The sequence below is a fragment of the Crocodylus siamensis genome, chromosome 3 (genome assembly GCF_052110815.1).
Source record: "Crocodylus siamensis isolate JL-2025a chromosome 3, ASM5211081v1, whole genome shotgun sequence".
Taxonomy (NCBI): Eukaryota; Metazoa; Chordata; order Crocodylia; family Crocodylidae; genus Crocodylus; species Crocodylus siamensis.
Genome location: NC_143397.1, coordinates 175342400 through 175356116, shown reverse-complemented (window position 1 = coordinate 175356116; position 13717 = coordinate 175342400). Strand labels below are relative to the sequence as shown.

The 13717-nt window shown below is 39.0% G+C and overlaps 2 protein-coding genes across 3 annotated transcripts in view; one reads left to right on the top strand and one right to left on the bottom strand.

Moving 5' to 3' along the window:
• Nucleotides 1-12199, top strand: part of NPC1 (NPC intracellular cholesterol transporter 1) — a 38979-nt gene extending 26780 nt beyond the window's left edge. Inside the window, exons 14-25 of the mRNA XM_090039811.1 lie at nt 1161-1275; nt 2338-2465; nt 2559-2699; nt 3259-3348; nt 3572-3762; nt 4538-4653; nt 5497-5626; nt 6137-6337; nt 7380-7611; nt 9169-9282; nt 10348-10510; nt 11580-12199. Of these exons, the coding sequence (XP_089895937.1) occupies nt 1161-1275; nt 2338-2465; nt 2559-2699; nt 3259-3348; nt 3572-3762; nt 4538-4653; nt 5497-5626; nt 6137-6337; nt 7380-7611; nt 9169-9282; nt 10348-10510; nt 11580-11662 (1704 nt within the window). The 3' untranslated portion in view covers nt 11663-12199. The remainder of the gene's footprint in view (nt 1-1160; nt 1276-2337; nt 2466-2558; nt 2700-3258; nt 3349-3571; nt 3763-4537; nt 4654-5496; nt 5627-6136; nt 6338-7379; nt 7612-9168; nt 9283-10347; nt 10511-11579) is intronic.
• The window catches only part of RMC1 (regulator of MON1-CCZ1), a 28032-nt gene continuing 26392 nt past the window's right edge, over nt 12078-13717 (bottom strand). For both annotated transcript variants that reach the window (XM_090039812.1, XM_090039813.1), the window contains exons 19-20: nt 13419-13644; nt 12078-12296 (exon numbers count right to left, since the gene is read on the bottom strand). In XM_090039812.1, the coding sequence (XP_089895938.1) occupies nt 12217-12296; nt 13419-13644 (306 nt within the window). In that variant the 3' untranslated portion in view covers nt 12078-12216. The remainder of the gene's footprint in view (nt 12297-13418; nt 13645-13717) is intronic.

Below are 13717 nucleotides of genomic sequence, written 5' to 3'. Positions count from 1 at the left end.
CCTGCTGCTGAGCAGGCAGGGGACACATGGCTCCTGGGGCAAAGACAGCAGGGCACAGAGTACCAGCCTGCAGCAGGCAACACTCCCTTGCCCTGTGCACAGTTCCAGGGGGCATGTGCCCCTCATGCCTCCCCCAAGGGTGCATGCAGTGACAGAGAGCCACGCCCCCTCCCCAGCGCCTACAGATAAGTTTCCCACGGCTCTGTCGCATGACCCACCCTGGCCCCGGGGCCCCATTCACCCCACTCCCTTGTCCTACTCCCTCCCTCACCATGGGAGCCTCGATCTGCCCACCTTCCCTACCCTTCTTCCTCCCCCTGCCGCTTCCCCTTCACAGTCGCTCTGTGTCTGCCTCTCACTCTCCAGCCCCCTCCACCCCCCCAAGCCATGCTGCTGCCCCTCACTCCTGATGCATAGTACCCTGCATCCTGCTAAGGTGTGCAGAGACCCCCCAGCCCCCCAGGCTCTAAGCCCCACACACCTTCACAAGTTCCCCCCATGCACACATGTACCCCCCCCCCCAACCATACAATGCACCTGGATAATTTTGAGTTTTTAGCTGTGTGATTAAAATCATGATTGAGATCAATGTCTTTAATCGCACAACTAATAGCAATCAATTTTTTAATTGTTTGACAGCCCTAATAATCACTGTTAGGCCAATCAGCTTTATCAGTGAGAGTTTTCACTGCCACTCCAGGGTTTGTATTATATTGGTAGACTTTGCATCTGACTTGGACTACAAACTCTTTGGAGCCTGTTTGTATAATTCAGAGCACAAGACCCAAGCTTAAAATTTGGTTGGTAATGTGATTTCTAGTTGGCCTTTTTTAACAAAACCTATAATAAATAACTAACTAACTGGCAATCTTTTTGGGAGTCTCAGCAAACATCATATTTTGAAAGAGGGTGGATTGCACTTTAACACTATCTTGCTTAAGGTTGAAACACGCTGACTGAGTATTGTGAGAAACCTCATGTTTTTTTTGCCTATTCTTTGGATAAGGAGTTTGTCACCAAGACTCATGATCTGACCTGTTACTACACTAAAGTAAATCATTTGATAAGGCTTCTTTGTTCTTGTTTCAGACTTTTGAAGAGCTTTTTTGCACTACTTGTCTCTTAATACCTTGTCAATTAATTTCACTTTCTAAAAACAGAGAGATGAGCGTCTCCAAGGTGAAACCCTGGATAAGCAGATTGGTAGAATCCTGGGCGACGTGGCTCCTAGTATATTTCTCTCCTCTTTTTCAGAGACGGTTGCATTTTTCTTAGGTAAACTATTCTCTCTTTAGGTTTGCAGAAATTTTAATATCCCAGTTACTGTATGTATTGTTCACAATCATTTGCTTTGTGTATGCTGTGTTCAGCCAAGTGAAAATGTTCACTGTACTGCAAAAAAGGTTTGGTTTTACTTAGTCATGCAGGGATTTGAGCCATTTGACACTGACATATGGTTTATTCTTGCTTTGCATAAGGAAAGCCTGTGGTACAACAAGACAAAGTTACACGCTCGTGCTCACACAAGCAAAGAAGATTAAGAAATGGAATGCTCTCCCAATCCAGCCCTTGTTGAGAGATTGGCCACAAATATAGTATAGAGAAGCTATAAAAGGTCTAATAGCTTCAGTTGTAAAAGACTGAAATTTTCACCTTTATCCCAAAACTTTCACAGGATTTAGCATAATTCTATAGCCCTTGCATTTTTAGCAGCATTTCACTGGAGTAGCAGATGTCTCTACTTTTATTCAGATACATCCACAAGACCTTACTGTGAAGTCCCAGTGCTGCCAACAGTATGCCCACATCCAGCTAATATTGCCTTTTCCTTTCTTATGTCAACCTAACAGTGCCTTTTTATATTTAACATAGTCTGATAATGGATGGTTATAGGTACATCATTCTGAATTAGTATTAATCCATGGCTACTTGCTAGTTAACTACATCTAGGTTTACAGTATTGGAATAGGATCTTGGTCACAGAGATTGGTTTAAATTTGCCTTTTCTTGTGTAGAGTGACAGTGATTTTATAAAAGGAGCATTCGGGTCTCCTGGAATTAAAGAGACCTGAATGATTCCCTTTTGCAAGGAGAGAGCCAACTGTGCCTCACTTTGTCCTTTTGGAGTCCCTGGGTTGGTAAGGGGTTAGCACATGAATTGCCAAGGCAGCTATGTGCTGCCTAAGTTACTTGGGAAAATCCAGTTCTGTGGCTGTAGGATAGCTTCACAGCAAAGTGGCCCCAACAGGCTGGTGAATCAGGCCTTCTCTGTATTTTTGTGCATATCGTTGGGGGCTTGGGACCAAGGCTAGTGTCAAAATCCTTTTTTTCTTTCAGGAACTTTGTCTACTATGCCAGCTGTCCGCACTTTCTCCCTCTTTGCTGGAATGGCTGTGTTCATAGATTTTCTTCTCCAAATCACATGCTTTGTAAGTCTCCTGGGTTTGGATGTTAAACGTCAAGAGGTGAGTCCATTATAGCTTTCAACTGATACTGAGTGTTAATATGTTTATGCAGAATTGCATTTGACTCTAACATATGTGTATTTTATTTTATAGAAAAATCGATTGGATATTCTGTGTTGTATCAAAGGAGATGATGACATGAGTAGGGTTCAGCATTCTGAAAGCATCTTGTTTATGTTCTTTAGAACTGTATATTCTCCATATCTGCTTAAGGACTGGATGCGACCAATTGTGGTATGTACACTTTTATTTATAGTGGCCAAAAAATCTGTTTGAACAAAATGTTTATCTTCCAAGGAATCTCAGAACTGCATTTAACCTAGTAGAAAAGTCCTTAAAGTAACTAAGATGCAACAATTATTTGCAGATTGTCTTGACTGCATATTTAGTAATCAAAGGAAGTAAATGTTTTGCTTTTGAATTTGGGATTTGGACCAGTTTTATTGCACTCAGTGGAAAGATTCCATCTGACTTTCTTTTATTTTCTGAGTTCATTTACTAGTGACCAGCCCTCTGATTATACTTATTGTATCCAAACTGCTGACAGAATTGAGTTGCTAATATTAAATATAAACACTGTATTAAATTTCAGCTTTGACTACTTTTATCTTGGGCTGAAAGTAGTTCTTCTTACTATTTGCCATTACTATGTGAAGCTAACATTACATATTTATTCTGGATGTTCACTGCATTGTAAAGAAAATGGAGAATTTCCAAAAAGAGTAACTGTGTAGAACTCTAATAGCTTTTTTTTAAAGCTTTTATGTATCAAACTTTTTTCTTTTTCTTCCAGATATCCTTGTTTGTGGGTATTCTGTCATTCAGTCTAGCAGTTGTCCACAAAGTAGAGATTGGTTTGGATCAGACTCTTTCAATGCCACATGTAAGTTTTTTGGAGGCTTGTTCTTTCCACATCCCCGCCCCCTTTTTGAAGGGAAATGATTGCATTTAATTTCCCTAGCATTAGACATTTGTCACCCATACCTGACCAGACTTGTTAGCAAATATTAATGTTTCCTTCCTTTGGCATTTATGCAGTAGGGATGATGAACATTGGTTGAGTTGTTTTAGGGTTAACTTCATTTTTTCTCTCTTTCTTTTTTTAGGACTCCTATGTAATAGATTATTTCAACCATCTGAGCAAATACCTGCATGCAGGTCCTCCTGTGTATTTTGTGCTAGAAGAAGGACATAACTATACCTCTTTAGAAGGACAGAATATGGTGTGTGGTGGAATGGGATGTAATAACAATTCACTTGTTCAACAAATCTTTACTTCAGCAGAGATTGACAGCTAGTAAGTGCATTTTTCCCATGCAAATCACTAGAATAATATTATAATTAAGGTTGCCCAACACTTCATAGCCTAGGGTCCTATTTTAATTGCTTAATACCTTGCTAAATACTCAGGCTGGATCTTTCCATGTTGTTAGTCTGCATTTTACTGAATTAGTTTGGAAAGTTGCTGCAAAAATGGTTCAGCTGTTTCTCAGAACAAGATTAAAGGAAAATATTTTTGGCATGCTGTGGAGGCAGGGATGAGTTTTAAAAAATAATCACTTTGAGAAACGTAGGGCCTTCATCCCATAATGATGGGGAGGAAATCAGTGTGGTGTAAGAGATTTAAAATAAAATGTCCAAAATGAATCTGAGAGTCAAATTTTAGCTCAGAATTCTTAGAGTTGCCACTTAAACATTTAAGAATTTAACTTGTTGGTGCCCAAGCTTCATGGAAGAGAAATCAGTTTCAAAATGTGGAGATAAGTCAGACCTGAGGTAGGATAGGCTATGTTTGTGGGGTGGTGGGGAAGGGACAGATCAGGACTGGTGAGGCATTGAGACTGAAATGAGGAGTCAGTGGAGAGGCAGAAGGCTAACCTCAGATGAGAAGCTGGTGGAAGAGGAGGAAGGGCTGAGACTGAGCCCAGAGGAAGTATGCCAGGAACTGGCTAGACTAATTGGCCTGCATTGCAAATGTCACAGCTGGGAAATCTTGAGTGTTTACTGCTGGGGAAATACCTAAATTCAATTTGTGTTCCTAACATCAGTTTTTAATTTTTGTCCTTTTTCAGCACAAGAATAGGTTATGCTCCCTCCTCCTGGCTTGATGATTATTTTGACTGGGTTAAGCCACAGTCGTCCTGCTGCAGACTCTACAACACTTCTGGCCAGTTTTGCAATGCTTCGGGTAACACCTGTTTTTTCTTTTCCATGTATCAATATGATTATCTTAGCCATATTTACAAAAGTTGTTCAAACATTGTTTTTCCAAGTAAGGGCTAACTTGTATCTAAGAGCTGTATCTTGCTTTGCTACTGTTGTAGCATTCCACCTGCTTTGCATAACTTCTTAATTGGTGATGTTGTACCTTTTTGAATCATTTTCCTGTTCTGAGATTCGCCGCTTCAGGAAGAGTAAATGTAAATGCAACACTCTATTTAAGTTAAAATGCTACTGTCTTTGAAGAGTCTTTTTTTGGTGGGGGAAGGAAAGTAGCTAACATAAAGGCTATACCTCACTGTTCCAAAAATAGCCAATTGGATTATTGGCTTATTTGATCCTTTTAAGTTCTGTATAATGAAATCCATTCCCTTTTAAAAATTGTTTATTGCCCTCATCCTGTCTTGAATACTGCATCAGTGGGATGAATTGTGCCCTGTACAGTAGGATCTGTCCGGTACTGAATGCAGAACACAATGGGCAGTACCACTGCTAGTCTTGGAATCAGTCTTGCCATATGCAACATCAAAGACAAAGCAGTGGTCTAATGGTATATTCTAGTCCTTTTTCAGTGCAAAATTTCAGGATTTGACTCGTCAGTGTGTTTGTTTCAAGTAACTTTGAAAAAAACCAACTTTTAACGTAATGTTTCAGTAGTTTAATAAATCAGATTTTTGTTGGAGATTTTTCTGGATTGGATGAGCTTCTGGGCCCCTACTTAGAGGGGATTCACTGCTCTGTACATTGTAGAGTGGCTTTGTGGCTCATGAAGTTTTTTGTTGTTTTTTTTTTTTCCCCCCCTTTCATTCAGTTGTTGATCCATCTTGTGTTCGTTGTCGTTCACTGACTCCAGAGGGCAAGCAGAGGCCACAGGGTGAAGACTTCATGAAATTTCTGCCAATGTTTCTGTCTGATAATCCTAATCCTAAATGTGGCAAAGGGTAAATGCCTGTAATCTGATTTTAATTTATGTTGAAAGTTAGCAGGTGAAATAGGATGTTTGTTTGTACTTTGTAAATATGCACTTACTGCAACAACTCAGGGCCCTCTTACTTTTTTTTATTATTATTATTTGGAAAATGTCTTAAAACACAAACCATTTCAGAACAGCAAATTCTTTTGCAGCAACTGTGACCCACAGCTGTGGGAGAAGATAAATGTAATTCTGTCAACTTTAATAAACCAATTTTTTTTCAGTTTGTTGAGAATCTGTTTTACTTTTGGCCTAACTTTTTTTTAAGGAATGGCCTTTCTTCTGAGGTGCACATTGTAGTCTAAACTATAGGAATTGTCTGCTGTTATGTTTGGACAGTAATGTGAATAGAAATCTTGGTTTGTATTAAAGGAGTTAGCAGGTACTTGAATGCTGTTATATTGCATAGACAAATTCTGACTCCTGAGATGCAGATAATGGTGGCTGATCCATGAAGTAATATTTGCTTTCTTTACAGAGGACATGCTGCATATAGTTCTGCTGTCAACCTTATAAACAACAACTCTGAGGTTGGAGCTACCTATTTTATGACTTACCACACTGTGCTAAAAACTTCAGCCGACTTCATCGATGCCACAAAGAAAGCACGGATTATAGCAAATAACATTACTGAAACCATGGGTATCAAAGAAAAGAATTACCGTGTGTTCCCTTACAGGTATGTAGCAATTTTCCTGCTTGGAATATGTGGAGTAACTTGCTAAGTTTTATTGATTTAGGTACAGAAAAAGATTTGTGTTCATTGGGAATGTTTGTCTTATTCATACTGCCTTTCCTTGGACTGAAATTTTGACTGCAGCACAAAGACTTAGAAATAAGTGCACTTGCATCGTTTAGCAGAAGGAAGTGGGGAACTGACTGGTGCTTTGATTTTTAAATCAAGAAAGCTGCCTCTGTCTGGTACTACAAGTGCTTTTGCTAATTCTCTATTGGTATAAAAGACAGCAGGCAGCTGACCAAGTAATATCTGTCTAAACTGTATGTCCTCTTCCTCCTATCTTCCTGTCTCAGTCTGTAGAGGCCTAACTGTTCTGGAAAGCTGTGTGGTCTTTAAGATTATCTTTTAGATACTGCTGTTTATTCTCTTTCCAGCCTGTTGGATGTAATACCATTGTTGATAGCTTGCAAAGAACATTTTTTCCTACTATTGAGTTAGCACGTTTTACCCCGAGAACCTTGTCTACCTATACCGTTGTTGAAGCATTTGGATAATTCAGTGCTCTAAATGCTTGTTTGGTGGTTCTGTCCACTATCTGACCATAACCCTCTGAGGTCCCCCCCCCCCCACCCTCCCAATCTTCCTTGTTCTAAAACCACACACTTTTTATAATGCCCAGATAGGAGTGCTCTTCCTCCCAACATCTGACAAGTTACATTAAATTTAATTATTTTACAGCAAACTTTTATTCTGTTTATTTCTTCGAAGACTTTTTAGGATTGCAAAAATTATTCTTATTTAGTATTGTTTCCAATATTTAGTCCATTTCTTATGTTTGAGAAATCAAAGGTAAGTTCAGAAAACAAAGTTCTGTTTTTTAAATTGTAGTTCCTCTTGTACTTCCCTGTTAAGTCAGGGGGAAAATAGGGTTTTGTCTAAACCTCAGTAACCTGAGCACTTCTGTCACCAAGGTCATGGCTGTCATGGCAAAATGATAATAGCCAAACCAGCTAATTAACCATCACCTTTGTTCTTTCCACAGTGTGTTTTATGTCTTTTATGAGCAGTATCTGACAATTGTGGATGACACTATATTTAACCTCAGCCTGTCCTTGGCATCAATATTCTTGGTGACAACTGTGCTGCTCGGCTTTGAAGTATGGGCTGCTGTAGTGGTATCCATTACTATTGCTATGATAATAGCCAATATGTTTGGAGTGATGTGGCTTTGGGGCATCAGCTTGAATGCTGTTTCACTTGTCAACCTTGTCATGGTGAGACTTACTTTTTTTTTTTCCCCAACTGTGTGGCTGCTTATAGACAAACCCCAAATAATGCTCTACTTCAAACTTCACGTGCCCCCATGCCAAATGCAGTGCATGCTCAGAAGAGGCAGCACATTCGTTGGATCTGGCTTGCCCAACATCTGTATAGATTGGGCACTTTGGGGGAGGGGGTTGGCACTTTTATCTAATAGCTGATCCAGTCAGCTATTAGATAAAAGCACCAAAAAGCCCTGATAAAGTGCTCCATCTGTACAGATGAGCCAGGTTGAACTATGTGCTTTCTGGTAAAGCACATAAGCTTGTTTGTTTGTTCATTCTCCCCCCTCCATTCTGTCAGCAGCCTGTACATTGCTTTGTAACCACTTGTTTGGTGGCTTTTTTTTTTTTTTTGTTTAAAAAAGGGGCTTTGCTCCTCCCAATGCAAAAGGGTTCAGAGTATTTCCTGAAATCTTAAATTAGTTACAGAATGCCAGGAGGCACAAGGTATTGAGGTTATGGATCAGTAGTTGTTGTTCTTGTTGTAGTATTTATCTTGCCGCCTTATTCACTCTGTGATAAGGTTTCACCCACCTGATGTCTGCAGAGTAGACTTCTATGCACTTTGGACAGCATAACTGCTGGTCTGGATGATATGATGATTTAAAATCATATTGGCATACAGCTAGAGACAGAGAAAAGCTCCTACTCCTTACTGTATTTCAGTGGTGGGAGAAAAAGGAAAAACCTAATATAGGTATGAGAACTCCAAAAGCCGGGCAAACCACAGCAGCAGTATTTTTAAGCTCCAGTTTTGTTTATCCTTGTCACTTCGTTACAAGCTGTTTTGGAGTTAGCTGACCCTTTTTAATAGTAGAGTGCAGGCATCTTGTGAAAAGGCAGCGAACTTTGGCAAAGCATTGATTTAGATCCTTTCTGGCTTCTGTTCCTTTATTGGCAGGTGAGAACCAGTCTACCATGAAGTCTAAACACAGCTCACTTTCTGATGCTCTGTATTTCTCTTTCCCTAATACAAAAGTTCAAGATGCTGCTGATGGAGTAGAATAAATGTATAGGTGAAGGAGATTAGTGAAAAAGACCCAAGTAACCATTCTTTAAGAAATGGTGCTGGTCAGGAGTAAGACTAAGCTATTCTTTCTGTTCAGAGGCAACCAATCAGCATTTGAATTTATTTTTTTCATAATGTATTGTGGATAATGTAATTTATGGATGGATGCCCTCTTCATGTGCAAAAAGTGAATTGCCTGGTTTTCAATCAGTAGATGGGTGCATGGTATTCAAATCAGACTCCATCTGGCAGATCACCCTTACTGAGGTCAGCTATTTTTAGACAGAATTTGTTGCATAAGTGGGCAGGCTCTGTGCTGGTAGTTACTGCAACTTTCTCAAATATTGCTTGGAAATTGATGATTCCCAGATTTTAAAAAACGTTATTTTGACTGCTTGTTTTGGAAGTTTTCTTGGGAAATAATTTTTATTACTACTTTGCTGGTTGTGGGTCCTAACATGATTAGTTTGAGCACTAAAGTAGATGTGTTTGTACTTCAGAGCTGTGGTATTGCAGTGGAGTTCTGCAGTCATGTGACAAGGGCATTCACCATCAGTACAAAGAGTAGCAGAGTAGAGCGTGCTGAAGAAGCCCTGTCCTGTATGGGCAGTTCTGTAAGTATCTGTTTGTCTGTGGCAATATGTTGCACGGATAAAATGACTAAGTAAAGTTTTTGTAGTGCTTCCATGAAAAGTCATTTAAACTGTAAGTAGTTTTAACATATACTTAGTTGTATGGTTGGGATTTTTTGTCTGTTTTTACCTCTCATGAGTGTCATCTTGCAGTAGTTAACCTGTTCTTACAAAGGAGACATTTGTTACAGTAGTGTTCCTCGATAGAGGGTGACAGTCTCCCAGCAAATAGGGAAGTCACCCGTGAGTCTTGAGATGACTGAGAAGTCCAACTTTGAGATTCAGTTGTTTTGACTGTAGTGGCTTTGTTTAAAACAAAAACCACTGTCTTCCCAATTCAAAACAGTCTGAAGTTTATCAGATTCTGGGTTAAGTCTTTAGGGAAGGCATAAAGCAGAACCTTACCACAGTTTGTAGTTAACCCATGATATCAGTATAATGCATGCTAAAGTAAATGCTACAGGGGAGCTTTTTCCTAACAATGCACCCTGAATGAAAGCAGGAACCTCTAGAGGTAATAATGTAGTTCGAGCAGGTGATGTATCTATGGGTGACATTTCAAAATTGAGTGGCCATGGCATGGCTTTAAGTGGCCATTTAACTGTTATCACTATGCCATAGCACATTGCAAGAGGAAGAGGCTATAGGAAGACTTCTACAGAAAAGTAATAAATTACCTTTTGCAATGTCTCTTGGTAGAGGAACAAAATAATTCGTGAGGGGGAAGGAGGAAGTGCTACAGTAATGATCCTTCAAAAAGCAAGACCAAAAATAAACTTTTCTGATCTCACTTCTTTTTTTTTTTTGATTACTCACTACCATGTCTTGTTGCACATTGTTGTTTATATCCCCTTTCCCTTCCCCTGTAGAATTCTTAGATTTAACCTTGCTTTGTGGGGTAATGGATAGCACCACTTCCAAGAAATATAGATCAGTATCTAAATTTGTAGAAAGGGATACTTTATCTTACTCACTATTTTGCTATTGAGTTGCATGAAATCCTGATGTGTTGTTGGCAAATACTTTTAATTCAATCTCTCTGACCAGGTTTTCAGCGGTATCACTCTGACAAAATTTGGAGGAATTGTTGTATTGGCCTTCTCAAAATCCCAGATTTTTCAGATATTCTACTTCAGGATGTATTTAGCCATGGTGCTGCTTGGAGCAAGCCATGGATTAATATTTCTTCCTGTTCTGCTTAGTTACATAGGTAAGAACACATTTCACTGGTAAATACATGTTAAAGATAAGATTAGTTTGTCCTGGAATTATGAATCCCTTTTATTCAGCAAGAAGATAATATTACAGATAGATATGTTGACAGTAGAACTGTCTAAACTCTGTCACATAGATTGTCCTTTCAGTTGAGTATGGATTACCTGATACAGAGTAATTAACAGATTTCTAGAAGGGGCATGCAGCAGGTAAGGCAGGGAACAGAAAGCAGAGCAGCTCATCAGGACAGAAAAAGGGATCAGAATAGCACTCAAGGTATAGAGCTAGCTTATGGTACACCTGCCAAAAACCATCAGCTCCTACTTTGATTGTTATCTGGATGCCTTGTCAAAGACTTGGTCATCTGTTGGAGGAATAGGGAGAGAGAAGACCTATGGTTTTCTATACCAGGGTGCTTGGAGTCTGTTTCAAATTAGCCTTCCAGTTTTTTCATCCCACCATTTAAGTGCTTAGGTGACACTCCATTTCCCACCCCCCACCGACATCTTTATTATAATGTGGATGAGTTCTAGCTTGAGTGAAAGTAGAGAATACCCACTTAATTAGCTATGGAGGTAATAGTAATAACAATTAGTGTATTTGTATATTACTAGATAAATTTAATCCTTCTAGGACACGGCGTTTTGGGACAGCTTCATTCACAGTACGCTTGGAGGCCTGAATTAGCCAGTTCAGGTACTGTTAACACCGTTGTAGCATAGAGCTCAGTGCAGGCTTGAAAAGAAGAGTAAATACTCTGGTTAGTACAAGATGTGGGCTTTGCTAACTTGGTTAAGCCCTGACAAGTATAGCTCCACCATAGTTCTCAAACATACCCACAGTTAACTAGTATCTATTCCTAGGTATTTTTAAAGAGAGCTCCTGCACCCCAACTACCCACTTTTTTGGCAAAAAAAATCTCAAATCTACTCATGGTGTTCTACAGCTTCATTTCTTTACCTGAACAATAGACATCTTTCTAGGCTTTCCTTTTTAAATAGCAAATGGTGGCTGCCTCATTGCTGAAGATATCTAACACATGGCTTTTTTTTTCTTTTATTCAGGCCCACCTGCAAATAAAGCTAAAACTCAAGCTGCACAAGAAAGATACAAAGGTACAGAACGAGAGAGACTCCTCTACTTCTAGTCTTTTTAACAAAGTGTTCAGTGGGTGTTCTGAACTGTGGCTTAAGACTGAATTGCAGCAATATTTCTATGACTACCACACTGATGTAATCACCACTAGTTCAACTTGTGCACCAATCCAAGTACAGGACATCAACTGTAGCTTGGGACATACAGCTTTTAAACTCAGGAAATGCTACATGTGGCTCATGTAACAGTATTATTAGAACTAGATACATTAACAGGATCCTAAAACACTATTTTTAAGAGGTTTCTTTTTCTTTAAGAACTGTAAGCCAGCTATATCACAAGTTGAATAGCTTTTTCCACGTTGGTGATGTGTGTATGAGAATGGACTGCCAAACCACTGACACAACTTTTAAATGCAAGTCAATGCAATTTTTGGCTCTATTTTTAAAGGGGAAAAGCCATCACTCAAGAGGTTGTAATATTTTAGTAACAATTGCCAAAACATTGTGTATATACTTTATTATAAAATAGCAATTTTGTAGTTCAAAATTCAACACAAATGCAATAAATTAAATTTGTACATTTCAAAGTGAACAGTAATCTACTTCAGAAAGTTGGAGGCTTCATGAGAGCTTGTTCCCCAAAAACCTGCTTAAAGAAGTTGACATGTTCTTCGCAATGTTCTCCTACAAGCAAAGAGAAGAAGAAATTATGTTAAGTGCTACTTACTAGCAGGTCTCAATGTTTCAATTTTGCTTTGTACTGAGTCAAGTTACAGATCTCTCTTTCTCTCCCTCCTGTTACATTACAAGTATATAATATAGTTAAGTTATGTGTACATGTTTTGAAGGTAAGCAATAATGTTGGCTTTGAATATCTCAAAGACTTAATTACAACAGAGGAGATGCATAAAAGTCCTGAAAGTCCTATCCAACTATTTTGACGATAGGTATGCTAGGAAAGTATATACAGGTTTCCACTTCATAAAAACAAAACAAAAAATCTTCTCCTGTGGACAAGGCACCTCTTTAATTAGGTCATGCTTTTAATGTAGATAAAACTGAAGGACGTGTTAGATTGTTACTGAAAGGTGTTAAATTATTAACAAACATTCTCCAGATTCCTATGAACACACAACAAAAAGGGAATTAAGGTACTAAAGATAGTATCCCTTGATAAATTACTTGACAATCTTAGGAAGAATATCTTAGGGGGGTTTTTGGTAAACTGTAAACCTTCATCATGGAAGATGAGTTATTACCCAGAAAATTAAAGGGTTAAAAAGCAATTAATGTATACTTAATTAAAGCCATAATATAGTAGCCTCTTGTCTTTCTGAGAAAAAATAATAAATGTAGCAGTTATCTAAAAGTGGATTCTTAAGATGTGTACTGAAGACACATTCAGTAAACTTTGTTCTTCAGCTGAGAAGCACATTCCAGGGCTGTCCAGCTTGAGTAGTTGGGGCCATACCTGAATGGTCAATATGGGCTGCAGGGATCCTGCAGGCTGTGCTGCCCTTGGGTGTGAGAAGGAAGCAGCAGCTAAAGGAAGGAGAAGGAGCCTGTAGGGCAGCTATTAATCCCTCGGGCTGCTAGCTTGACAGCCCTACCATTGCTTATTACCAGCCCCCTTATGGCTAAGCCTGGCATGAACATAACTAAAAACTCACTTGAGAGAAAGATCCAACCTCCATGTTGCTAACTGAAGAATAAAGTAGTAGCTGGTTTCCCACACACCACTACTTTTTTTAAACAAACACTGTTTAGATATTTAAAAGGTCACTTTGACTTTGAGGCCCTCCTTACCTGGTGTAAAGCTAGGATTCCCCCGTAATCGTTGATTTCTTTGTTCAAAGAACCTGAATATAGTATAGAAAAGCATGTTATCTTCCGTCTGTTTGGCTGCATCAAGGAACTTGCGGGCTGAAATGCTGTCATGTCCTCCAATACCTCTGATGAATCTCAATGCAGCCAGTACCTGGTGCTTAGATAACAGAACTTCTACTATTTCATCATTAGCTGTAGAAAGTCTCTGGAAAAGTCAAACAACATAACTGTTTTCACAAATGTAAATTATTTTGTCTCAAAGAAATGTAGTAAATCAA